General features: G+C 46.9%; 1 protein-coding gene across 3 annotated transcripts in view; it reads left to right on the top strand.

The window, feature by feature from the left end:
• LOC109885929 (A disintegrin and metalloproteinase with thrombospondin motifs 3) overlaps positions 1–27,883 on the top strand; it is a 151,047-nt gene that overhangs the window by 38,661 nt on the left and 84,503 nt on the right. For all 3 annotated transcript variants that reach the window (XM_031813113.1, XM_031813112.1, XM_031813111.1), the window contains exons 3-4: positions 18,988–19,144; positions 23,151–23,347. In XM_031813113.1, the coding sequence (XP_031668973.1) occupies positions 18,988–19,144; positions 23,151–23,347 (354 nt within the window). The remainder of the gene's footprint in view (positions 1–18,987; positions 19,145–23,150; positions 23,348–27,883) is intronic.

Raw genomic sequence — 27,883 nt, forward strand, 5'->3', positions numbered from 1 at the left:
ATCTACACTACGTAAAGATCTACACTATGTAAAGATCTACACTATGCAAAGATCTACACTATGTAAAGATATACACTATGTAAAGATCTACACTATGTATAGATCTACACTATGTAAAGATATACACTATGTAAAGATCTACACTACGTAAAGACCTACACTACGTAAAGACCTACACTTGCCCCAAAAATAACACTGTATTCAGGACAAAAAGTGAATTGCTTTGCCACATTTGTTGCAGTATTACTTTAGTGCTTTGTTGCAAACAGGATGCATGTTTTGGAATATTTGTATTCTGTACAGGCTTCCTTCTTTTCACTGTCATTTAGGTTAGTATTGTTTTCTCCTATCACAGCCACTAAATTCTGTGAGTGTTTTAAAATCACCAGCGGCCTCATGATGAAATCCCTGAGCGGTTTCCTTTCTCTCTGGCAACTGAGTTAGGAAGGACGCCTGTATCTTTAGTGTGACTGGGTGTATTGATACACCATCCAAAGAGTATTTAATAATACCATGCTCAAAGAGATATTAAATGTCTGCTTTTATTTCTTTACGCATCTAGCGATAGGCGCCCTTGTTTGAGAGGCTTTGGAAAACCTCCCTGGTCTAATGATCAGAGCTGTAAGGGAAGGAAAAGTGGTCTAATGATCAGAGCTGTAAGGGGAGGAAAAGTGGTCTAATGATCAGAGCTGTAAGGGAAGGAAAAGTGGTCTAATGATCAGAGCTGTAAGGGAAGGAAAAGTGGTCTAATGATCAGAGCTGTAAGGGGAGGAAAAGTGGTCTAATGATCAGAGCTGTAAGCGGAGGAAAAGTGGTTACCTAGTCAGTTGCGCAATTGAATACGTTCAACCAAAATGTGTCTTCCGCATTTAACCAAACCCTGTCATCGGCACTCAGGGAGCAGTTGTTGTTGGGGGTTAACTGCCTTGCTCAAGGGCAGAACGGCAGATTTAATCAAACCCTGTCATCGGCACTCAGGGAGCAGTTGTTGTTTGGGGTTAACTGCCTTGCTCAAGGGCAGAACGGCAGATTTAACCAAACCCTGTCATCGGCACTCAGGGAGCAGTTGTTGTTGGGGGTTAACTGCCTTGCTCAAGGGCAGAACGGCAGATTTAACCAAACCCTGTCATCGGCACTCAGGGAGCAGTTGTTGTTGGGGGTTAACTGCCTTGCTCAAGGGCAGAACGGCAGATTTAACCAAACCCTGTCATCGGCACTCAGGGAGCAGTTGTTGTTGGGGGTTAACTGCCTTGCTCAAGGGCAGAACGGCAGATTTAACCAAACCCTGTCATCGGCACTCAGGGAGCAGTTGTTGTTGGGGGTTAACTGCCTTGCTCAAGGGCAGAACGGCAGATTTAACCAAACCCTGTCATCGGCACTCAGGGAGCAGTTGTTGTTGGCGGTTAACTGCCTTGCTCAAGGGCAGAACGGCAGATTTAACCAAACCCTGTCATCGGCACTCAGGGAGCAGTTGTTGTTGGGGGTTAACTGCCTTGCTCAAGGGCAGAACGGCAGATTTAACCAAACCCTGTCATCGGCACTCAGGGAGCAGTTGTTGTTGGGGGTTAACTGCCTTGCTCAAGGGCAGAACGGCAGATTTAACCAAACCCTGTCATCGGCACTCGGGGAGCAGTTGTTGTTGGGGGTTAACTGCCTTGCTCAAGGGCAGAACGGCAGATTTAACCAAACCCTGTCATCGGCACTCAGGGAGCAGTTGTTGTTGGCGGTTAACTGCCTTGCTCAAGGGCAGAACGGCAGATTTAACCAAACCCTGTCATCGGCACTCAGGGAGCAGTTGTTGTTGGGGGTTAACTGCCTTGCTCAAGGGCAGAACGGCAGATTTAACCAAACCCTGTCATCGGCACTCAGGGAGCAGTTGTTGTTGGCGGTTAACTGCCTTGCTCAAGGGCAGAACGGCAGATTTAACCAAACCCTGTCATCGGCACTCAGGGAGCAGTTGTTGTTGGGGGTTAACTGCCTTGCTCAAGGGCAGAACGGCAGATTTAACCAAACCCTGTCATCGGCACTCAGGGAGCAGTTGTTGTTGGCGGTTAACTGCCTTGCTCAAGGGCAGAACGGCATATTTAACCAAACCCTGTCATCGGCACTCAGGGAGCAGTTGTTGTTGGCGGTTAACTGCCTTGCTCAAGGGCAGAACGGCAGATTTAACCAAACCCTGTCATCGGCACTCAGGGAGCAGTTGTTGTTGGGGGTTAACTGCCTTGCTCAAGGGCAGAACGGCAGATTTAACCAAACCCTGTCATCGGCACTCAGGGAGCAGTTGTTGTTGGCGGTTAACTGCCTTGCTCAAGGGCAGAACGGCAGATTTAACCAAACCCAGGTCATCGGCACTAAGGGAGCAGTTGTTGTTGGGGGTTAACTGCCTTGCTCAAGGGTAGAACGGCAGATTTAACCAAACCCTGTCATCGGCACTCAGGGAGCAGTTGTTGTTGGGGGTTAACTGCCTTGCTCAAGGGCAGAACGGCAGATTTACCAAACCCTGTCATCGGCACTCAGGGAGCAGTTGTTGTTGGGGGTTAACTGCCTTGCTCAAGGGCAGAACGGCAGATTTAACCAAACCCTGTCATCGGCACTCAGGGAGCAGTTGTTGTTGGGGGTTAACTGCCTTGCTCAAGGGCAGAACGGCAGATTTAACCAAACCCTGTCATCGGCACTCAGGGAGCAGTTGTTGTTGGGGGTTAACTGCCTTGCTCAAGGGCAGAACGGCAGATTTAACCAAACCCTGTCATCGGCACTCAGGGAGCAGTTGTTGTTGGGGGTTAACTGCCTTGCTCAAGGGCAGAACGGCAGATTTAACCAAACCCTGTCATCGGCACTCAGGGAGCAGTTGTTGTTGGCGGTTAACTGCCTTGCTCAAGGGCAGAACGGCAGATTTAACCAAACCCTGTCATCGGCACTCAGGGAGCAGTTGTTGTTGGCGGTTAACTGCCTTGCTCAAGGGCAGAACGGCAGATTTAACCAAACCCTGTCATCGGCACTCAGGGAGCAGTTGTTGTTGGGGGTTAACTGCCTTGCTCAAGGGCAGAACGGCAGATTTAACCAAACCCTGTCATCGGCACTCAGGGAGCAGTTGTTGTTGGCGGTTAACTGCCTTGCTCAAGGGCAGAACGGCAGATTTAACCAAACCCTGTCATCGGCACTAACGGAGCAGTTGTTGTTGGGGGTTAACTGCCTTGCTCAAGGGCAGAACGGCAGATTTAACCAAACCCTGTCATCGGCACTCAGGGAGCAGTTGTTGTTGGGGGTTAACTGCCTTGCTCAAGGGCAGAACGGCAGATTTACCAAACCCTGTCATCGGCACTCAGGGAGCAGTTGTTGTTGGGGGTTAACTGCCTTGCTCAAGGGCAGAACGGCAGATTTACCAAACCCTGTCATCGGCACTCAGGGAGCAGTTGTTGTTGGGGGTTAACTGCCTTGCTCAAGGGCAGAACGGCAGATTTAACCAAACCCTGTCATCGGCACTCAGGGAGCAGTTGTTGTTGGGGGTTAACTGCCTTGCTCAAGGGCAGAACGGCAGATTTAACCAAACCCTGTCATCGGCACTCAGGGAGCAGTTGTTGTTGGGGGTTAACTGCCTTGCTCAAGGGCAGAACGGCAGATTTAACCAAACCCTGTCATCGGCACTCAGGGAGCAGTTGTTGTTGGGGGTTAACTGCCTTGCTCAAGGGCAGAACGGCAGATTTACCAAACCCTGTCATCGGCACTCAGGGAGCAGTTGTTGTTGGGGGTTAACTGCCTTGCTCAAGGGCAGAACGGCAGATTTAACCAAACCCTGTCATCGGCACTCAGGGAGCAGTTGTTGTTGGGGGTTAACTGCCTTGCTCAAGGGCAGAACGGCAGATTTAACCAAACCCTGTCATCGGCACTCAGGGAGCAGTTGTTGTTGGCGGTTAACTGCCTTGCTCAAGGGCAGAACGGCAGATTTAACCAAACCCTGTCATCGGCACTCAGGGAGCAGTTGTTGTTGGGGGTTAACTGCCTTGCTCAAGGGCAGAACGGCAGATTTAACCAAACCCTGTCATCGGCACTCAGGGAGCAGTTGTTGTTGGGGGTTAACTGCCTTGCTCAAGGGCAGAACGGCAGATTTAACCAAACCCTGTCATCGGCACTCAGGGAGCAGTTGTTGTTGGGGGTTAACTGCCTTGCTCAAGGGCAGAACGGCAGATTTAACCAAACCCTGTCATCGGCACTCAGGGAGCAGTTGTTGTTGGGGGTTAACTGCCTTGCTCAAGGGCAGAACGGCAGATTTAACCAAACCCTGTCATCGGCACTCAGGGAGCAGTTGTTGTTGGGGGTTAACTGCCTTGCTCAAGGGCAGAACGGCAGATTTACCAAACCCTGTCATCGGCACTCAGGGAGCAGTTGTTGTTGGGGGTTAACTGCCTTGCTCAAGGGCAGAACGGCAGATTTAACCAAACCCTGTCATCGGCACTCAGGGAGCAGTTGTTGTTGGGGGTTAACTGCCTTGCTCAAGGGCAGAACGGCAGATTTAACCAAACCCTGTCATCGGCACTCAGGGAGCAGTTGTTGTTGGGGGTTAACTGCCTTGCTCAAGGGCAGAACGGCAGATTTAACCAAACCCTGTCATCGGCACTCAGGGAGCAGTTGTTGTTGGGGGCTAACTGCCTTGCTCAAGGGCAGAACGGCAGATTTAACCAAACCCTGTCATCGGCACTCAGGGAGCAGTTGTTGTTGGGGGTTAACTGCCTTGCTCAAGGGCAGAACGGCAGATTTAACCAAACCCTGTCATCGGCACTCAGGGAGCAGTTGTTGTTGAGGGTTAACTGCCTTGCTCAAGGGCAGAACGGCAGATTTAACCACCTTGCCAGCTCATGGATTCGACCCAGTGACCTTTCAGTTACTGACCCAACGAGCTTAACTGTTAGGCTCCCTAGGAGGTGTGTATGTATATCTGTAAGATAATAATACACGTAACAAAAACAACAACATACAGACGTTCACAAGCAACCACCACATCACCACTGCCCAAACCCACCTGCTCACACCCCTATCTCCAGCACCTGCATCGCTCTCTGTTACCACTGCCCAAACCCACCTGCTCACACCCCTATCTCCAGCACCTGCATCGCTCTCTGTCACCACTGCCCAAACCCACCTGCTCACACCCCTATCTCCAGCACCTGCATCGCTCTCTGTTACCACTGCCCAAACCCACCTGCTCACACCCCTATCTCCAGCACCTGCATCGCTCTCTGTCACCACTGCCCAAACCCACCTGCTCACACCCCTATCTCCAGCACCTGCATCGCTCTCTGTTACCACTGCCCAAACCCACCTGCTCACACCCCTATCTCCAGCACCTGCATCGCTCTCTGTCACCACTGCCCAAACCCACCTGCTCACACCCCTATCTCCAGCACCTGCATCACTCTCTGTTACCACTGCCCAAACCCACCTGCTCACACCCCTATCTCCAGCACCTGCATCGCTCTCTGTTACCACTGCCCCAAACCCACCTGCTCACACCCCTCTCCAGCACCTGCATCGCTCTCTGCCACATGGCCTCAAACCCACCTGCTCACACCCCTATCTCCAGCACCTGCATCGCTCTCTGTCACCACTGCCCAAACCCACCTGCTCACACCCCTATCTCCAGCACCTGCATCACTCTCTGTTACCACTGCCCAAACCCACCTGCTCACACCCCTATCTCCAGCACCTGCATCGCTCTCTGTTACCACTGCCCCAAACCCACCTGCTCACACCCCTCTCCAGCACCTGCATCGCTCTCTGCCACATGGCCTCAAACCCACCTGCTCACACCCCTATCTCCAGCACCTGCATCACTCTCTGTCACCACTGCCCAAACCCACCTGCTCACACCCCTATTTCAAGCACCTGCATCGCTCTCTGTCACCACTGCCCAAACCCACCTGCTCACACCCCTATCTCCAGCACCTGCATCGCTCTCTGCCACATGGCCTCAAACCCACCTGCTCACACCCCTATCTCCAGCACCTGCATCGCTCTCTGTCACCACTGCCCAAACCCACCTGCTCACACCCCTATCTCCAGCACCTGCATCACTCTCTGTCACCACTACCCAAACCCACCTGCTCACACCCCTATCTCCAGCACCTGTATCACTCTCTGTCACCACTGCCCAAACCCACCTGCTCACACCCCTATCTCCAGCACCTGCATCGCTCTCTGTCACCACTGCCCAAACCCACCTGCTCACACCCCTATCTCCAGCACCTGCATCGCTCTCTGTCACCACTGCCCAAACCCACCTGCTCACACCCCTATCTCCAGCACCTGCATCGCTCTCTGTCACCACTGCCCAAACCCACCTGCTCACACCCCTATCTCCAGCACCTGCATCGCTCTCTGCCACCACTACCCAAACCCACCTGCTCACACCCCTATCTCCAGCACCTGCATCACTCTCTGTCACCACTGCCCAAATCCACTTGCTCACACCCCTATCTCCAGCACCTGCATTGCTCTGTCACCACTGCCCAAACCCACCTGCTCACACCCCTATCTCCAGCACCTGCATCGCTCTCTGTTACCACTGCCCAAACCCACCTGCTCACACCCCTATCTCCAGCACCTGCATCGCTCTCTGTCACCACTGCCCAAACCCACCTGCTCACACCCCTACCTCCAGCACCTGCATCACTCTCCGCCACCACTGCCCAAACCCACCTGCTCACACCCCTATCTCCAGCACCTGCATCGCTCTCTGTTACCACTGCCCAAACCCACCTGCTCACACCCCTATCTCCAGCACCTGCATCACTCTCCGCCACCACTGCCCAAACCCACCTGCTCACACCCCTATCTCCAGCACCTGCATCGCTCTCTGTCACCACTGCCCAAACCCACCTGCTCACACCCCTATCTCCAGCACCTGCATCACTCTCTGCCACCACTACCCAAACCCACCTGCTCACACCCCTATCTCCAGCACCTGCATCGCTCTCTGCCACCACTGCCCAAACCCACCTGCTCACACCCCTATCTCCAGCACCTGCATCACTCTCTGTTACCACTACCCAAACCCACCTGCTCACACCCCTATCTCAAGCACCTGCATCGCTCTCTGTCACCACTGCCCAAACCCATCTGCTCACACCCGTATCTCCAGCACCTGCATCACTCTCTGTCACCACTGCCCAAACCCACCTGCTCACCCACCTGTAATTTAATTTCTTTAACCTTTTAAACCATGTAGAGATTTTTTATGGGCTTATTTTTAAAAAAGTAATTTATTTTTCATTCATTTTAATTTCTAACTAAGATTTAATTTTGTCTGAATATGAGATAATAATTTCCCTAATGTATGCCTTAAAAAGCATTTCAAATTATATCGGGGTACACACTTTTCTCTGTCCTCTATGTTTACATTTGTAATGGTAAAGGTTTTTAAAAAATACATTAATATTTAATTTAATATTTAATATTTAATACATTTCGGGTCTTGAAGATGTGCTCTGTTCATTCTCCATGTTCTGTCACTAAGTGTATTTTCTGTTGGTGTAGTTCAGCATGATACCAAAGAATGGTCCCATATCACTATTTCACAGATTTTTTTAACCCAGTAAATTGTTCAGAGCATTGTTTAAAATAAAAATGTAGTCATTTCTTGAATAGATTTTCTTACTTTGAGAAAAAAGGAGTAGTCTTTTGTAGTTGGGAATAGTAATCTCTAGGTGTCCTGTGAATTATTTGTAGTGATGAACATTTTCAGACTCTTTGTGGAGGTTCCTTGAATTTGCCTTTTTCTTATTTCAACATCTGTCAATCTTATCAAATGTATGATTTCAGTCTCCTGCTTGATTAATAGTTTTGATCTAATATACAGTGCCTTGCGAAAGTATTCGGCCCCCTTGAACTTTGCGACCTTTTGCCACATTTCAGGCTTCAAACATAAAGATATAAAACTGTATTTTTTTGCAGTGGTCTGATACTCCTTCCATTTCAATATTATCGCTTGCACAGTGCTCCTTGGGATGTTTAAAGCTTGGGAAATCTTTTTGTATCCAAATCCGGCTTTAAACTTCTTCACAACAGTATCTCGGACCTGCCTGGTGTGTTCCTTCTTCTTCATGATGCTCTCTGCGCTTTTAACGGACCTCTGAGACTATCACAGTGCAGGTGCATTTATACGGAGACTTGATTACACACAGGTGGATTGTATTTATCATCATTAGTCATTTAGGTCAACATTGGATCATTCAGAGATCCTCACTGAACTTCTGCAGAGAGTTTGCTGCACTGAAAGTAAAGGGGCTGAATAATTTTGCACGCCCAATTTTTCAGTTTTTGATTTGTTAAAAAAGTTTGAAATATCCAATAAATGTCGTTCCACTTCATGATTGTGTCCCACTTGTTGTTGATTCTTCACAAAAAAATACAGTTTTATATCTTTATGTTTGAAGCCTGAAATGTGGCAAAAGGTCGCAAAGTTCAAGGGGGCCGAATACTTTCGCAAGGCACTGTATTTTGATTTCTATCCAAAATTTACCAGATATGCCCCTGGTGGGATATACAATGAACTCAATGTGTGTTTTTCACCATGTAAGGTACAATTCAACATTAGAAAACGGCCTCCTTGGTCCGTGTGCTGGGATATAATGGTTTATTCTTATTTATCAGGATGCCTACACCTCTGCTGTTACTACAGTAGGTGGCAGTATAGGCCTCTTCAACCCGGCTCCTCTTTAAATATTGTCACGTTCTGACCTTAGTTCCTTTATTATGTCTTTGTGTTAGTTTGGTCAGGGCGTGAGTTGGGGTGGGTAGTCTATGTTCTTTTTTCTATGTAGTACTTATGTGTTTGGCCTGGTATGGTTCTCCATCAGAGGCAGGTGTCGTTCGTTGTTGATTGAGAATCATACTTAGGTAGCCTGTTTTCCCCCGTTTTAGTTGTGGGTGATTGTTTTCTGTCTCTCTATCTTCACCAGACAGAACTGTTTCGTTTTCGTTCGTTCTCCTTGTTATTTCGTTTTTTTGTGTTCAATGTTAATAAATAACAACATGGACACGTTCCACGCTGCATATTGGTCCGATCCTTCATACTCCTCCTCAGAGGAAGACGAATCTCGTTACAAATATTCCTTGTAAAAAGTATTTTTTTATGTAACTCTTGCAGGTAAACCACATCTGCTGACAATTTCTTTAAGTGTTTAAGAACCTTATGCTTTTTTTCCCCCCATCAAGAAGCCCGTGCACATTCCATGTAATAAGTTGGATGTTTTCCCCCCATCATGAAGCCCGTGCACATTCCATGTAATAAGTTGGATGTTTTCCCCCCATCATGAAGCCCGTGCACATTCCATGTAATAAGTTGGATGTTTTCCCCCCATCATGAAGCCTGTGCACATTCCATGTAATAAGTTTGATGTTTTCCCCCCATCAAGAAGCCCGTGCACATTCCATGTAATAAGTTGGATGTTTTCCCCCCATCATGAAGCCCGTGCACATTCCATGTAATAAGTTGGATGTTTTCCCCCCATCATGAAGCCCGTGCACATTCCATGTAATAAGTTGGATGTTTTCCCCCCATCATGAAGCCCGTGCACAAAATCCACATAAGTTGGATTTTTATTGGTCTTGTATAAAATCCAAGTGTGTTCCGTCTATCATTGAAGATGCAGATAAAAACACTTTAGCAGACATGTCAAATGAGGGTGGTGGACATTCCATAGAGTGGGAGTCATAGTATGAATGCATAGTTATTATATCCATTACATATATAGAGTGTATGAGCACTTTATTACACTTTCATTAGACAGTTATTAAACTTGTCAGGTTTTTTTTAACCGTAGAAACGTACTGTACACTGAGTGTATATTTCTTTCAGTGTGTCTATGTGATCCCTGTGGGAATTGAACCCACAACTTTGATGTTGACAGCACCACACTCAACTCTTACCAATTGAGCCACGATGACAGGACCACCTAATTAGTTAAGCAGGGAAAAGATCCGTGGTTGTTTTAAAGCTCCACCAGGTTAGCCCCATTAGAATCTGCAGGCCGAGCTGTTCCACCATCTGTGCCTCCTCTCTCAGCCTCATATTAGACTCAGTAGGCCAGGTAATCCCCCATCTCCTCTCTCAGCCTCATATTAGACTCAGTATGCCAGGCTATTCCCCCATCGCCTCTCTCAGCCTCGATATGAGACTCAGTAGTCCAGGCTATTCCCTCATCTCCTCTCTCAGCCTCGATATGAGACTCAGTAGTCCAGGCTATTCCCTCATCTCCTCTCTCAGCCTCGATATGAGACTCAGTAGTCCAGGCTATTCCCTCATCTCCTCTCTCAGCCTCGATATGAGACTCAGTAGTCCAGGCTATTCCCTCATCTCCTCTCTCAGCCTCGATATGAGCCTCAGTAGTCCAGGCTATTCCCCCATCTCCTCTCTCAGCCTCCCATTAGACTCAGTAGTCCAGGCTATTCCCCCATCGCCTCTCCCAGCCTCTGATTAGACTCAGTATGCCAGGCTATTCCTCCATCTCCTCTCTCAGCCTCATATTAGACTCAGTAGGCCAGGCTATTCCCCCAGCTCCTCTCTCAGCCTCGATATGAGACTCAGTAGGCCAGGCTATTCCCCCATCTCCCAGCCTCCCATTAGACTCAGTAGGCCAGGCTATTCCCCCATCGCCTCTCCCAGCCTCCCATTAGACTCAGTAGTCCAGGCTATTCCCCCATCTCCTCTCTCAGCCTCCCATTAGACTCAGTATGCCAGGCTATTCCCCCATCGCCTCTCCCAGCCTCCCATTAGACTCTGTTGTCCAGGCTATTCCCCCATCTCCTCTCCCAGCCTCCCGTTAGACTCAGTAGTCCAGGCTATTCCCCCATCGCCTCTCCCAGCCTCCCAGATGTTTGGCTGCTGTAGCGTTCTAGAGTGATGTAGCTAGACGTCCCCCCAGACAGCCCCAGTTCAGTTTCCGCCCACCAGCCAGCTGGCTGGTAAAAGAAAATACCACAGAGGAAGTATTCATACATTTCTTAGCCTGGCATTTCCTGGTTTTAAAGTGATGGATCCCTCCGTTCTTTCCTATAGGCTACACCAGCTCCAGTGTGTTACTGGTACCTGCCTGGCATTTCCTGGTTTTAAAGTGATGGATCCCTCCGTTCTTTCCTATAGGCTACACCACCTCCAGTGTGTTACTGGTACCTGCCTGGCATTTCCTGGTTTTAAAGTGATGGATCCCTCCGTTCTTTCCTATAGGCTACACCACCTCCAGTGTGTTACTGGTACCTGTCCAACTTGTGACTTTGTTTTTCCTCACAGCGAGTTATGTATGAGACGATGCTGAGGATTCTTTATGATAGGGGGTAATTTGGCTGCTAAACAGTTGTTCTCACTTCCTGTGCATATTAAGTTGTGTACCATTTTGTCTGGGATCTGGAAATACATATCTCTCCTTGCCAAAATGCATATGTCTTTTTTTGTCTTCCCTTTTTTACCAGTATAATGATGGCCTACTGTATTTTCTAAAGGAAAGGGTGTGGGTTCCTCAGAGAATGTTGGACATGAGTACAGACTCTAATCACATCCAACAAAATGTACTGTGTCACACATTTCAACTAAGTTTACAGGTGTTAACACATTTCTGAAAGGAATCCACGACTGTTAATGACATAACCGAACAAATGTCTTCACCCATTAATACACGTGAGAGGATTTGTTAACTTCTCTCTGTCATGGGATTGCATCATCAAACTACTGGAGGACTGAAATGGTTAATTATAGTCTGGAGAGAGGAGAGGAGGAGGAGGAGGAGAGGGGAGAGGGGGAGGGGAGAGGGGGAGGGGAGGAGGAGAGGGGGAGGAGAAGGAGGAGAAAGGAGAGAGGGGAGGAGGAGGAGGAGGAGAGAGGAGAGAGGGGAGGAGGAGGAGAGGGGGAGGAGGAGAGAGGAGAGAGGGGAGGAGGAGCGAGAAGAGCGAGGAGAAGGAGGAGAGAGGGGAGGAGAGAGGAAAGGAGGAGGAGAGGGGGAGGAGGGGAGGAGGAGGAGAGAGGAAAGGAGGAGAGAGGAGGAGGAGGGGAGGAGGAGAGAGGAAAGGAGGAGAGAGGAGAGGAGGAGGAGGGGAGGAGGAGGAGAGAGGAGGGAGAGGAGGAGGGGAGAGGAGAGAGGAGAGAGGAGAGGAGAGAGGGGAGGAGAGAGAAGAGCGAGTAGGAGGAGGAGGATAGAGGAGAGGAGGGGGAGGAGAAGAGAGGAAAGGAGGAGAGAGGAGGGAGAGGAGGAGGAGAGAGGAGAGGAGGAGGGGAAGAGCGAGGAGGAGGAGAGAAGTGGAGAGGGGTGGATGGGGGAGAGGAGGTGGGGAGGAGTGAGAAGAGTGAGGAGGAGAGAGGAAAAGAGGAGGGAGAGAGAGGAGGAGGAGAAAGGAGGAGGAGGAGAGAAGAGAGGAGAGGTGGATGGATGGAGAGAGGAGAGGAAGAGAGGAGAAGACAAGTGGAGAGAGGAGAGGGGTGGATGGGGGAGAGGAGAAGAGGAAAGGAAGAGAGGGGAGGATTAGAGAGGACAGGAGTGCTCTACAATCATGCAGAAATGACTGTGCCAGATGGCATGGCTCTGGAGTCTGGAGTCTGAAATACTCTCAGAACCAGTACGGAAGATCCTGGGCTCTGCCATCTCTCTCTCTTTGCTTTGAATCAAACTCTTAGGGGTCATACAGAGTTGAGATGAGACACAGAGAGAGAGCTGGTCTTGTGTCCTTTGTACAGTTTAGAGGTCATTATGGACCTCTGCCTCTCCAGTGATTGGTTTAAAATGAGTTTACCTCACAGTAGCCCCGCAATTGAATATTTCCTTCTTAATTTTGTTTTACTATTATTGTTCAAACTATTGAATAAAACCGTATGAATAGAGACGCTAGACTGAACCATCAGATATACAATTTCCTTGGAGAAGAACACACAGTCTAACATTTTCCAATCGTTTCGAAAGTAACATTGTTGAATGTTGAAATAATTATCTCAATTATTTCAACCTATATAATTTCCCCATTGATTCCTCCATACACTGAAGGCTAACGTCCTTTTGATAATTATAAGCTCTACAATTACAACTTGAAAGAAGAGGAGATTATTATGGATATGGAAGAGAAGGGAAATAATTTTAAAAAAAATAGCTTTTTAAGGTGAATTCAATAATTCACCTTAAAAAAATGACCAAAGGTATGTGGACACCTGCTCATCCAACATCTCATTCCCAAATCATGGGCATTAATATGGAGTTGGTCCTCCCTTTGCTGCTATAACGGCCTCCACTCTTTTGGAATGCTTTCCACTAGATATTGGATCGTTACTGTGGGGCTTCCATTCAACCACAAGAGTATTAGTGAGGTCGGGCACTGATGTTGGGCGATTAGGCCTGGCTTGTAGTCAGAGTTCAAATTCATCCCAATGGTGTTCGATTGGGTTGAGGTCAGGGCTCTGTGCAGGCCAGTCAAGTTCTTCCACACCAATCTCGACAAACCATTTCTGTATGGATCTCGCTTTGTGCACGGGTGTATTGTCATGCTGAAACAGGAAAGGGCCTTTTCCAATTTGTTGCTACAAAGTTGGAAGCACAGAATCGTCTAGAATGTCGTTGTATGCTGTAGCATTAGATTTCCCTTCAGTGGAACTAAGGGGCCTAGACCGAACCATGAAAAACAGCTTCAGAGTCCAATGGCCGCAAGCTTTACACCCCTCCAGCTGACTCTTGGCATTGCGCCTGGTGATCTTAAGCTTGTGTGTGGCTGCTCGGCCATGGAAACCCATTTCATGAAGCTCCAGACTAAGTTTTTGTGCTGACGTTGCTTCCAGAGGCAGTTTGTACCTCGGTAGTGAGTGTTGCAACTGAGGACAGAATATTTTTAAGCGCTGTGCGCTTCAGCACTCGGCGGTCCCGTTCTGTGAGCTTGTGTGGCCTACCACTTTGCGGCTGAGCCGTTGTTGCTCCTAGACGTTTCCACTTCACAATAACAGTGCTTACAGTAGACCGGGGCAGCACTAGCAGGGCAGAAATATGACAAATTGACTTGTTGGAAAGGTGGCATCCTATGATGGTGCCATGTTGAAAGTCACTGAGCTCTTCAGTAAGGCCATTCTACTGCCAATGTTCATCTATGTGTCCACATAGTTCACTTTAGGTGGGTTCCCACTCCCAGAGATACTATACAGGGGTATAGAATACAGCCTGGTATTATACTGGGGTTATAGTATACAGCCTGGTATTATACTGGGGTTGTAGTATACAGTCTGGTATTATACAGGGGTATAGAATACAGCCTGGTATTATACTGGGGGTATAGAATTCAGCCTGGTATTATACTGGGGTTATAGTATACAGTCTGGTATTATACTGGGGTTATAGTATACAGTCTGGTATTATACTGGGGTTATAGTATACATCCTGGTATTATACTGGGGTTATAGTACACAGCCTGGTATTATACTGGGGTTATAGTATACAGCCTGGTATTATCCTGGGGTTGTAGTATACATCCTGGTATTATACAGGGGTATAGAATACAGCCTGGTATTATACTGGGGTTGTAGTATACAGCCTGGTATTATACTGGGGGTATAGAATTCAGCCTGGTATTATACTGGGGGTATAGAATTCAGCCTGGTATTATACTGGGGTTATAGTATACAGTCTGGTATTATACTGGGGTTATAGTATACAGTCTGGTATTATACAGGGGTTATAGTACACAGCCTGGTATTATACTGGGATTATAGTACACAGCCTGGTATTATACTGGGATTATAGTACACAGCCTGGTATTATACTGGGATTATAGTACACAGCCTGGTATTATACTGGGATTATAGTACACAGCCTGGTATTATACTGGGGTTATAGTATACATTCTGGTATTATACTGGGATTATAGTACACAGCCCGGTATTATACTGGGGTTATAGTACACAGCCTGGTATTATACTGGGGTTATAGTATACATTCTGGTATTATACTGGGGTTATAGTATACAGCCTGGTATTATACTGGGGTTATAGTATACAGTCTGGTATTATACTGGGATTATAGTACACAGCCCGGTATTATACTGGGGTTATAGTACACAGCCTGGTATTATACTGGGGTTATAGTATACATTCTGGTATTATACTGGGGTTATAGTATACAGCCTGGTATTATACTGGGGTTATAGTATACAACCTGGTATTATACTGGGGTTATAGTATACAGCCTGGTATTATACTGGGGTTATAGTATACATCCTGGTATTATACTGGGGCTATAGTATACAGCCTGGTATTATACTGGGGAAGTTGTGTTTCCATACCTAGGGCTGATACTAAGGGCTTGTGAAGGGCCAATCTACTAATGTAGAGGCCTGTGTACTAATGTGGAGGCCTGTGTACTAATGTGGAGGCCTCTGTACTAATGTAGAGGCCTGTGTACTAATGTAGAGGCCTGTGTACTAATGTAGTGGCCTGTGTACTAATGTAGAGGCCTGTGTACTAATGTAGAGGCCTGTGTACTAATGTAGAGGCCTGTGTACTAATGTAGAGGCCTGTGTACTAATGTAGAGGCCTGTGTACTAATGTAGAGGCCTGTGTACTTATGTGGAGGCCTGTGTACTAATGTAGAGGCCTGTGTACTAATGTAGAGGCCTGTGTACTAATGTAGAGGCCTGTGTACTAATGTAGAGGCCTGTGTACTAATGTAGAGCCCTGTGTACTAATGTAGAGCCCTGTGTACTAATGTAGAGCCCTGTGTACTGATGTAGAGGCCTGTGTACTAATGTAGAGGCCTGTGTACTAATGTGGAGGCCTGTGTACTAATGTAGAGGCCTGTGTACTAATGTGGAGGCCTGTGTACTAATGTAGAGGCCTGTGTAGTAATACGGAGACCTGTGTACTAATGTAGAGGCCTGTGTACTAATGTGGAGGCCTGTTTACTAATGTAGAGGCCTGTGTACTAATGTAGAGGCCTGTGTACTAATGTGGAGGCCTGTGTACTAATGTAGAGGCCTGTGTAGTAATACGGAGACCTGTGTACTAATGTAGAGGCCTGTGTACTAATGTGGAGGCCTGTTTACTAATGTAGAGGCCTGTGTACTAATGTAGAGGCCTGTGTACTAATGTAGAGGCCTGTGTACTAATGTAGAGGCCTATGTACTAATGTAGAGACCTGTGTACTAATGTAGAGGCCTGTGTACTAATGTAGAGCCTGTGTACTTATGTGGAGGCCTGTGTACTTATATTGAGGCCTGTGTACTAATGTAGAGGCCTGTGTACTAATTAAATCAAATCAAATCAAATTTATTTATATAGCCCTTCGTACATCAGCTGATATCTCAAAGTGCTGTACAGAAACCCAGCCTAAAACCCCAAACAGCAAGCAATGCAGGTGTAGAAGCACGGTGGCTAGGAAAAACTCCCTAGAAAGGCCAATACCTAGGAAGAAACCTAGAGAGGAACCAGGCTATGTGGGGTGGCCAGTCCTCTTCTGGCTGTGCCGGGTGGAGATTATAACAGAACATGGCCAAGATGTTCAAATGTTCATAAATGACCAGCATGGTCGAATAATAATAAGGCAGAACAGTTGAAACTGGAGCAGCAGCACAGTCAGGTGGAAGTTGAAACTGGAGCAGCAGCATGGCCAGGTGGACTGGGGACAGCAAGGAGTCATCATGTCAGGTAGTCCTGGGGCATGGTCCTAGGGCTCAGGTCAGTTGAAACTGGAACAGCAGCATGGCCAGGTGGACTGGGGACAGCAAGGAGTCATCATGTCAGGTAGTCCTGGGGCATGGTCCTAGGGCTCAGGTCCTCCGAGAGAGAGATAGAAAGAGAGAAGGAGAGAATTAGAGAACGCACACTTAGATTCACACAGGACACCGAATAGGACAGGAGAAGTACTCCAGATATAACAAACTGACCCCAGCCCCCCGACACATAAACTACTGCAGCATAAGTACTGGAGGCTGAATCATATGACCCACTGAAGAGATGAGTCTTCAGTAAAGACTTAAAGGTTGAGACCGAGTTTGCGTCTCTGACATGGGTAGGCAGACCGTTCCATAAAAATGGAGCTCTATAGGAGAAAGCCCTGCCTCCAGCTGTTTGCTTAGAAATTCTAGGGACAATTAGGAGGCCTGCGTCTTGTGACCGTAGCATACGTGTAGGTATGTACGGCAGGACCAAATCAGAGAGATAGGTAGGAGCAAGCCCATGTAATGCTTTGTAGGTTAGCAGTAAAACCTTGAAATCAGCCCTTGCTTTGACAGGAAGCCAGTGTAGAGAGGCTAGCACTGGAGTAATATGATCAAATTTTTTGGTCTAGCAGCCGTATTTAGCACTAACTGAAGTTTATTTAGTGCTTTATCCGGGTAGCCGGAAAATAGAGCATTGCAGTAGTCTAACCTAGAAGTGACAAAAGCATGGATTAATTTTTCTGGACAGAAAGTTTCTGATTTTTGCAATGTTACGTAGATGGAAAAAAGCTGTCCTCGAAATGGTCTTGATATGTTCTTCAAAAGAGAGATCAGGGTCCAGAGTAACGCCGAGGTCCTTCACAGTTTTATTTGAGACGACTGTACAACCATTAAGATTAATTGTCAGATTCAACAGAAGATCTCTTTGTTTCTTGGGACCTAGAACAAGCATCTCTGTTTTGTCCGAGTTTAATAGTAGAAAGTTTGCAGCCATCCACTTCCTTATGTCTGAAACACATGCTTCTATCGAGGGCAATTTTGGGGCTTCACCATGTTTCATTGAAATGTACAGCTGTGTGTCATCCGCATAGCAGTGAAAGTTTACATTATGTTTTCGAATAACATCCCCAAGAGGTAAAATATATAGTGAAAACAATAGTGGTCCTAAAACGGAACCTTGAGGAACACCGAAATTTACAGTTGATTTGTCAGAGGACAAACCATTCACAGAGACAAACTGATATCTTTCCGACAGATAACATCTAAACCAGGCCAGAACATGTCCGTGTAGACCAATTTGGGTTTCCAATCTCTCCAAAAGAATGTGGTGATCGATGGTATCAAAAGCAGCACTAAGGTCTAGGAGCACGAGGACAGATGCAGAGCCTCGGTCCGATGCCATTAAAATGTCATTTACCACCTTCACAAGTGCCGTCTCAGTGCTATGATGGGGTCTAAAACCAGACTGAAGCATTTCGTATACATTGTTTGTCTTCAGGAAGGCAGTGATTTGCTGCGCAACAGCCTTCTCTAAAATTTTTGAGAGGAATGGAAGATTCGATATAGGCCGATAGTTTTTATATTTTCTGGGTCAAGGTTTGGCTTTTTCAAGAGAGGCTTTATTACTGCCACTTTCTACTAATGTAGAGGCCTGTGTACTAATGTAGAGGCCTGTGTACTAAAGTGAATAGTGGTTGGGAAAAAGTAAATAAACCTTAATAGAAAATATCTAAAGTAAAAGTTAACCAGTAAAATTCTATTTGAGTAAAAGTCTAAAAGTATTTGGTTTAAAATATACTTAAGTATGAAAAGTAAAAGTATAAATGATTTAAAATCATTTCAAATTAAGCAAACCAGATGGCATCATGTTCAAAATAAATAATAATAATAATTTTCAGGTAGCCAGGGGCACACGCCATCATTCAGACATCATTTACAAAATAAATAATAATAATAATTTTCTGGTAGCCAGGGGCACACGCCATCATTTACAAAATGAAGTATGTGTGTCTAGTGAGTGCACCGGATCAGAGGCAGTAGATCCCTACTGGGATGTTCTGTTAAGGGCATTAATTGGACCAGTTTCCTGTCCTGCTAAGCATTCAAAATGTTACCAGTACTTTTGGGTGTCAAGGAAAATGTATGGAGTAAAAAGTACATTATTTTCTTAAGGAATGTAGTAAAGTAAAAGTTGTCAACAATATAAATTGTAAAGTGAAGTGCAGATACCCTCAAAATAACTACTTAAGTAGTACTTTAAAGTATTTTTTTACTTAAGTACTTTAAACCACATTATGTGAAGAGCTGTGTTTTTTCCAGGCAGGCCTGATCCGGACTGATAACGGGGAGTTTTTCATCGAGCCTCTGGAGAAGGGTCAGCAGGATGTGGAGGTGAAAGGTCGTGTCCATGTGGTCTACAGGAGATCTGCCATCAAAAGTGAACCAGTCCAAACAAGGAAGGACCTCCCCAATGAAGGTAAGGGAAGGGAACACCACCAGTGTAGTGGAAAGAGGAGGGGTGAGTGCACACAAGCACACACACACACACGCACGCACACACGCACGCATGCACACACACACACACACACACACACACACACACACATGCACACACACACGCACACACACTCATGCACACACACACACACACACACACACACACACACACACACACACACACACACACACACACACACACACACACACACACACACACACACACACACAGCAGACACACACACACACTCACACACACACACACTCACTCACTCACACACACACACACACACACTCACACACACACACTCACACACACACACACACACACACACACACACACACACACACACACACACACACACACACACACACACACACACACACACACACACACACACACACACACACACACACACACACACACACACACACACACACACACACACAGCAGACAGACTATTCACTGCACCAGCTGTGAGGAATGCTCGGCCCCTATGAAAGCACTGGGGGAAAGTGTGTCTCTCTGCTCTACAGTTAAAATGGACCTGACTCCTCTATGAATTCCCTCCTGTCCGTGAACAATAGCTTGAGCATCTGGCGGTAGGCTGTCCTACTGTTATAGGTGCCGTAGATTCTCTCTCCAGTGTCTGGGACTGTAAAGGTGATGTACAGTCATACACACTAAAACAATGAGGGTTCCTCAAGGGTTCTTCGGGAAAAGTGATGGTTCTATGTGGAACCATAATGCCTCAAATAGCCCTTTGAGCTCTTTAATGGTTCTTTGCAGTTCAGAAAATGGTTCTTTCTTCTTTTAGTGATAATTAAAATGTAGCTCATTAGAATTTTTGGGGGCGTGGTTTACGCACAGCTCTTTTTGTGCAATTGTGAGTTAGTGTCATGTCAGTTTATCTGATGTGTTGTGTTGTGTTATGCCATTACATATTAGATATGACAATGGCCAGTGATGGTGTCCTGTGAAAGACTCATGTTATGGCCTTGTGTTAGTTGAGAACAGCTGACTAAATCAGTCAGTGGGCCTCAATTCTCTCCTCAGGGACCCCAGCTGTTGCAGAGGAAGCTCACTTGTTTCAACTTGTCAATAATAACACCTATGGAATTTTAACAATATAACATGTCTGACCAGAATAAAACCCTGTATGGTTTTCAATAGTAATACAAAGAACCTTTAAGATTAAAGAAGGTTCTTTATAGAACCATTCTCCATAAATGTTCTATAAAGGACCCTAACATTAGCTAGCTAACATCTGGAGGTCTCCCCTCAAGCTTAGCTAGCTAGCTAACGTTATACTGCAGCTAAAGTCAATCTGGAGGTCTCCCCTCAATCTTAGCTAGCTAGCTAACGTTATACTGCAGCTAAAGTCAATCTGGAGGTCTCCCCTCAATCTTAGCTAGCTAGCTAACGTTATACTGCAGCTAAAGTCAATCTGGAGGTCTCCCCTCAATCTTAGCTAGCTAGCTAACGTTATATTGCAGCTAAAGTCAATCTGGCGACATCAAAATGATGACAAAAGGTTTTCCTACTAATTATTCATGTTTATAAATGTCATTTTTGTTTTCAAGTCTCAGTAATGCACTTTCAGATCACCCCGTCATCAGCGCCCGATGAGGATGCATTGAGTAGAATGCTCAGTCGGCCGTCAGTCCTAATACGAACGTTCAAAACTATATTGTGACGCAACGTGCAAACCATGAATATAGAACCTAAGGAAAGGGTTCTTCATATCACCATACAGGTTCCATTTAGAACCTCATGAGCATGGTTCTTTATAGAACCTTTAAAAAAGGGTTCTATAGAGCACCAAAAGGGATCTGCTATGGTTACAATCCAAAGCACTATCTGATACTAGAATGGAAGTTACAAATGTAACTATGGTTGTATGAATACCATTCAGACCATCCGTACGGTGTGAAGTATGGATTATATCCCATGCGCTCCCCGCGGGTCCAGTAACAATAACAACAATGTCACCCCAGTGACGTGACAGCGTGTGGAGAACGTTTCCCCCGCGGTTCATATCAAACCGCCCTGTCTCAGAGAAACTTCTCGCCAACGTATTCAGAGTGACAGGTTACCACTGACGGTCTTACAGCAGTCAGGCCATGATGTGGTTCTGAAAGTATTGGACTGTAGGCAGCTGGCTGGGCCATTTACAACCTGATGTGGTTCTGAAAGTACTGGAATGTAGGCAGCTGGCTGGGCCATTTACAACCTGATGTGGTTCTGAAAGTACTGGAATGTAGGCAGCTGGCTGGGCCATTTACAACCTGATGTGGTTCTGAAAGTACTGGAATGTAGGCAGCTGGCTGGGCCATTTACAACCTGATGTGGTTCTGAAAGTACTGGACTGTAGGCAGCTGGCTGGGCCATTTAATACCTGATGTGGTTCTGAAAGTATTGGACTGTAGGCAGCTGGCTGGGCCATTTACAACCTGATGTGGTTCTGAAAGTACTGGTTGGCTATGGACAGCTGGAAATGATCACATTCCACCATGACGACAAGGAATCTCTGCCACCTCACTACGCTGTCTGAGACCCACACACTAGACCAGACGGGCATCCAGCCTGGGCTCAATACTATTCCAAATTGAGGACTTTCAGTGCTTGCTCAAGCCTGCTTCCTAATGCAGACAGTTCCAGGAAGGTGAATCGTATAAATGTTCCTAGGTGAGAAACAGCACGGCATAGAGAAGAGAAAATACTACTGTGTCGTTAGAACGAATACTTGGAATCTGTCGGACAAATAATAGGCTGCCACAGAGGAAGGTTCGTCTCAGTGGCTGGAAATACAAGGGCTCTCTATGTGTCTAAGGTCCAATCATCCTCTACTCTATAGAAATACAAGGGCTCTCTATGTGTCTAAGGTCCAATCATCCTCTACTCTATAGAAATACAAGGGCCCTCTATGTGTCTAAGGTCCAATCATCCACTACTCTATTCTATATAAATACAAGGGCTCTCTATGTGTCTAAGGTCCAATCATCCTCTACTCTATAGAAATACAAGGGCTCTCTATGTGTCTAAGGTCCAATCATCCTCTACTCTATAGAAATACAAGGGCCCTCTATGTGTCTAAGGTCCAATCATCCTCTACTCTATACAAATACAAGGGCTCTCTATGTGTCTAAGGTCCAATCATCCTCTACTCTACTCTACTCTATAGAAATACAAGGGCTCTCTATGTGTCTAAGGTCCAATCATCCTCTACTCTATAGAAATACAAGGGCCCTCTATGTGTCTAAGGTCCAATCATCCACTACTCTACTCTATATAAATACAAGGGCTCTCTATGTGTCTAAGGTCCAATCATCCTCTACTCTATAGAAATACAAGGGCTCTCTATGTGTCTAAGGTCCAATCATCCTCTACTCTATAGAAATACAAGGGCCCTCTATGTGTCTAAGGTCCAATCATCCACTACTCTATAGAAATACAAGGGCTCTCTATGTGTCTAAGGTCCAATCATCCACTACTCTATATAAATACAAGGGCTCTCTATGTGTCTAAGGTCCAATCATCCACTACTCTACTCTATATAAATACAAGGGCTCTCTATGTGTCTAAGGTCCAAGCATCCACATGTGAGGTTGGAGATAGCAGGTGTCCATTGGACATGATTGAGATAATATCAGGACAAACTGAGAGAAGTTTTTGCATTGCTGTCAGTGACAATGTGACAAACTGAGAGAAGTGGCTAAACTTGACAAATAGGAAGTATGATTGTAAATGGCCCAGCCAGCTGCCTACATTCCAGTACTTTCAGAACCACATCATGGTTGTAAATGGCCCAGCTAGCTGCCTACAGTACAGTGTTACTTGTTGTAATTCCTCATGTAAACATGCTGCTGTAGGCTAAATGTTGCTATGTTACTTGAACATGCTGTTCATGTTTACATGAATATGCTAAATGTGCTAAATGTATGCTAAATGTTGTAATTCCTCATGTCTCTTCTCCTCCACACAGTGACAGACTTTGGGATTGCTGACCTCCCCGGTGCTCTGGACCTCTTGGAGCTCAAGCTGACAGAGTCTGAGCGCAAACGGCGGCACGCCAAGAAGGACGACTACAACATCGAGGTGCTGCTGGCTGTGGACGACTCTGTGGTGCGCTTCCATGGCAAGGAGCACGTACAGAACTATGTCCTCACACTCATCAACATAGTAAGTCCATTTTTTACTCTTTATGCCACACATATAAATAGCTTGTGAATGCTATTGGCGATTCCACGCCAGTGTAGGCCGAAAATATTTTTGGTATGTCAGATTGTTCTGGCAATGCTCACGTAGTAACTTCATTGGGAGGAAGGATGTTGGACCTGATTTTTCTATTTGTATCACCAACAGTTTTGGGGAAAATCATGATGAAAGTGGCCAGTTTAGGCCCTTTTTAAACCCTTATGGCTGCTTTTACACAGGCAGCCCAATTCAGATATTTCTTTCTCCATTAATTGGTATTTTGATCAATCACATCAGATCTTTTCATCACATCAGATCTTTTTTTCAGAGCTAAACTGATTGGTCAAAAGACCAAATAGTGAAGAAAAGGTCCGAATTGGGGCTGCCTGTGTAAACGCAGCCATACATGATATAGACACCATCTTAGCATCGTTACACTCCTTATATTGTTCTCTCAAATATGGAATATGTTTAGATTTTGAAATACAATTATTTTTTCACACTAATTCCATCAACATTTATAATACTTATATTAATATCTCAAAAGTACCTTTTTTTAAGTAAGGTTTCGTCCTTGTAACCAGCATGGCAGAAGGCGTGCTTGCAGAGGGCTATGGTTTACATAGCTAGTTAGCTAGTCAACTGATGCCGAAAGTTGACTGCAGCGTGTCAACAAATATAATTTGAGGTTTCCCCTATTCATCTATTCTAAGGCAAATGTACTTATAGGTTTCTGCTTTCATCTGTGTCTGGTGTTTGCTGGCTAGAGAAGTTGCTGGCTAGCTAGGTCTTTAGCCAGCGTGGAACAAAAGCAAGCGGAAGGGTTGTCCAAAAACAACAACAACACAGTTGTCATGTCATTACGTCGAGAGACATTTCAAACAGGAGACATCATTGATAGTCATGAGTTATGAACATTGTTTGATAGTTAATATACCCTGAGTATTCCAAACATTAGGAACACCTTCCTAATACCGAGTTGGAAAAACCCCACTAATGTTGCAGTTTAAACCGGTGCGCCTGGCACCTACTACCATACCCCATTCAAAGGCACTTCAATCTTTTGTCTGGCCCATTCACCCCCTTAATGGCACACATACACATTCAATGTCTCAAATGTCTCAAGGCTTCAAAACAATTCTTTAACCTGTCTCCTCCCCTTCATCTACACTGATTTGAAGTAACAGCAATAAGGGATCATCTCCGTGCCTACTCAATCTGTCCTTTCAGACTTCTAGGTCCCCGTCCACTCACCCTACTAGGTCCCCGCCCACTCAGCCTACTAGGTCCCCGCCCACTCAGTCAACTATCTCCGTGACGACTCAATCTGTCCTTTCAGACTTCTAGGTCCCCGCCCACTCAGCCTGCTAGGTCCCCGCCCACTCAGTCAACTATCTCCGTGCCGACTCAATCTGTCCTTTCAGACTTCTAGGTCCCCGCCCACTCAGCCTGCTAGGTCCCCGCCCACTCAGTCAACTATCTCCGTGACGACTCAATCTAATCCTTTCAGACTTCTAGGTCCCCGCCCACTTAGCCTGCTAGGTCCCCGCCCACTCAGTCAACTATCTCCGTGACGACTCAATCTAATCCTTTCAGACTTCTAGGTCCCCGCCCACTCAGCCTGCTAGGTCCCCGCCCACTCAGTCAACTATCTCCGTGACGACTCAATCTAATCCTTTCAGACTTCTAGGTCCCCGCCCACTCAGCCTGCTAGGTCCCCGCCCACTCAGTCAACTATCTCCGTGACGACTCAATCTAATCCTTTCAGACTTCTAGGTCCCCGCCCACTTAGCCTGCTAGGTCCCCGCCCACTCAGTCAACTATCTCCGTGACGACTCAATCTAATCCTTTCAGACTTCTAGGTCCCCGCCCACTCAGCCTGCTAGGTCCCCGCCCACTCAGTCAACTATCTCCGTGACGACTCAATCTAATCCTTTCAGACTTCTAGGTCCCCGCCCACTCAGCCTGCTAGGTCCCCGCCCACTCAGTCAACTATCTCCGTGCCGACTCAATCTGTCCTTTCAGACTTCTAGGTCCCCGCCCACTCAGCCTGCTAGGTCCCCGCCCACTCAGTCAACTATCTCCGTGACGACTCAATCTAATCCTTTCAGACTTCTAGGTCCCCGCCCACTCAGCCTGCTAGGTCCCCGCCCACTCAGTCAACTATCTCCGTGACGACTCAATCTAATCCTTTCAGACTTCTAGGTCCCCGCCCACTTAGCCTGCTAGGTCCCCGCCCACTCAGTCAACTATCTCCGTGACGACTCAATCTAATCCTTTCAGACTTCTAGGTCCCCGCCCACTTAGCCTGCTAGGTCCCCGCCCACTCAGTCAACTATCTCCGTGACGACTCAATCTAATCCTTTCAGACTTCTAGGTCCCCGCCCACTTAGCCTGCTAGGTCCCCGCCCACTCAGCCTACTAGGTCCCCGCCCACTCAGTCAACTATCTCCGTGACGACTCAATCTAATCCTTTCAGACTTCTAGGTCCCCGCCCACTCAGCCTGCTAGGTCCCCGCCCACTCAGCCTACTAGGTCCCCGCCCACTCAGTCAACTATCTCCGTGACGACTCAATCTAATCCTTTCAGACTTCTAGGTCCCCGCCCACTCAGCCTGCTAGGTCCCCGCCCACTCAGCCTGCTAGGTCCCCGCCCACTCAGTCAACTATCTCCGTGACGACTCAATCTAATCCTTTCAGACTTCTAGGTCCCCGCCCACTCAGCCTGCTAGGTCCCCGCCCACTCAGCCTGCTAGGTCCCCGCCCACTCAGTCAACTATCTCCGTGACGACTCAATCTAATCCTTTCAGACTTCTAGGTCCCCGCCCACTCAGCCTGCTAGGTCCCCGCCCACTCACCCTTCTAGGTCCCCGCCCACTCAGTCAACTATCTCCGTGACGACTCAATCTAATCCTTTCAGACTTCTAGGTCCCCGCCCACTCAGTCAACTATCTCCGTGACGACTCAATCTAATCCTTTCAGACTTCCTAACTTCACATTTTGAAATGTTTTATTGGTGAAAATATTGTTGATGTTTGTGTCACTCAAAAGGCACTTTTCCATGGGAATCAGAATGAGTGTTTCGGGACCTTTAAATCTTTCCTAACTGTTTGTCCCCTATGCACTGTTTAACTGTGTGTGAGTGCTTTAACTTCCCTGTGAACAGCTTACTGTACTATTCACCATTCAGACCAGGGTTGGGGGGGGTCAATTCCATTTCAATGCACTTATGTAAACTGACATTCCAAAAAGCGATTGGAATGTAATTGACCAAACCAGTTGACCTTTGCCTGCAGTATAAGATGACTGTTTGTGGAAGTTGGAAAACTGTGCTCTCTCGTGGGACTGACTTGCCATGATAGTGTAGTAACAGCTTTGTTGCTGGCTCGCTGGCCAGACTGATCTCCCCCCCTCCCCCCAGTGTGTATAGACATGATAGAGTAGTAACAGCTTTGTTGCTGGCTCGCTGGCCAGACTGATCTCCTCCCCCCCAGTGTGTATAGACATGATAGAGTAGTAACAGCTTTGTTGCTGGCTCACTGGCCAGACTGATCCCGCCCCCCCCCCTCCCCCCAGTGTGTATAGACATGATAGAGTAGTAACAGCTTTGTTGCTGGCCTCGCTGGCCAGACTGATCTCCTCCCCCCAGTGTGTATAGACATGATAGAGTAGTAACAGCTTTGTTGCTGGCTCGCTGGCCAGACTGATCTCCTCCCCCCAGTGTGTATCGACATGATAGAGTAGTAACAGCTTTGTTGCTGGCTCGCTGACCAGACTGATCTCCTCCCCCCAGTGTGTATAGACATGATAGAGTAGTAACAGCTTTGTTGCTGGCTCGCTGGCCAGACTGATCTCCTCCCCCCCAGTGTGTATAGACATGATAGAGTAGTAACAGCTTTGTTGCTGGCTCGCTGGCCAGACTGATCTCCTCCCCCCAGTGTGTATAGACATGATAGAGTAGTAACAGCTTTGTTGCTGGCTCGCTGGCCAGACTGATCTCCTCCCCCCAGTGTGTATAGATTCCCCCTCAGGGCCTAGTTGTTACTGTACTAGTCTCCTCCTCTCACATAGTGGACGTTGAAACATTACGTATCCCTCGCGCCTCTCTCTCTCTCTCTCTCTCTCTCTCTCTGAATGTTGATGGATTACTAATGAAAGAGAAAAACCTCTCAGTTTGTTCATTACAGTCTCAGGCAGCTCCTACCACCTTAATCTGATTCCACAACCCTAATCCACCAAGTCAGATTTTCACAGGGTGCTGGTTTCACTCTGTAACAGTTACCATTTGGGTCCAGCAGGGTGGTCTGATTAGCTGCACTAGACCTGTCACTGTTCTTAAATGGCACCCTATTCCCTAGGACTGCTTGTTAAACGTTGTGCACTATATAGGAAATAGGTTTTCCATTTGGGAGGCAGCCACTGTGAGTTGACTGGGAGTGGAGAGGGAGGGGGTGGGGGGAGGGCCGTGGCGGGATGGGGCTGGACTTCTGCTTTGCATGGCAGCCAATCAGAACACACATCC

This window comes from Oncorhynchus kisutch, unplaced genomic scaffold (assembly GCF_002021735.2).
Source record: "Oncorhynchus kisutch isolate 150728-3 unplaced genomic scaffold, Okis_V2 Okis04b-Okis11a_hom, whole genome shotgun sequence".
NCBI lineage: Eukaryota > Metazoa > Chordata > Actinopteri > Salmoniformes > Salmonidae > Oncorhynchus > Oncorhynchus kisutch.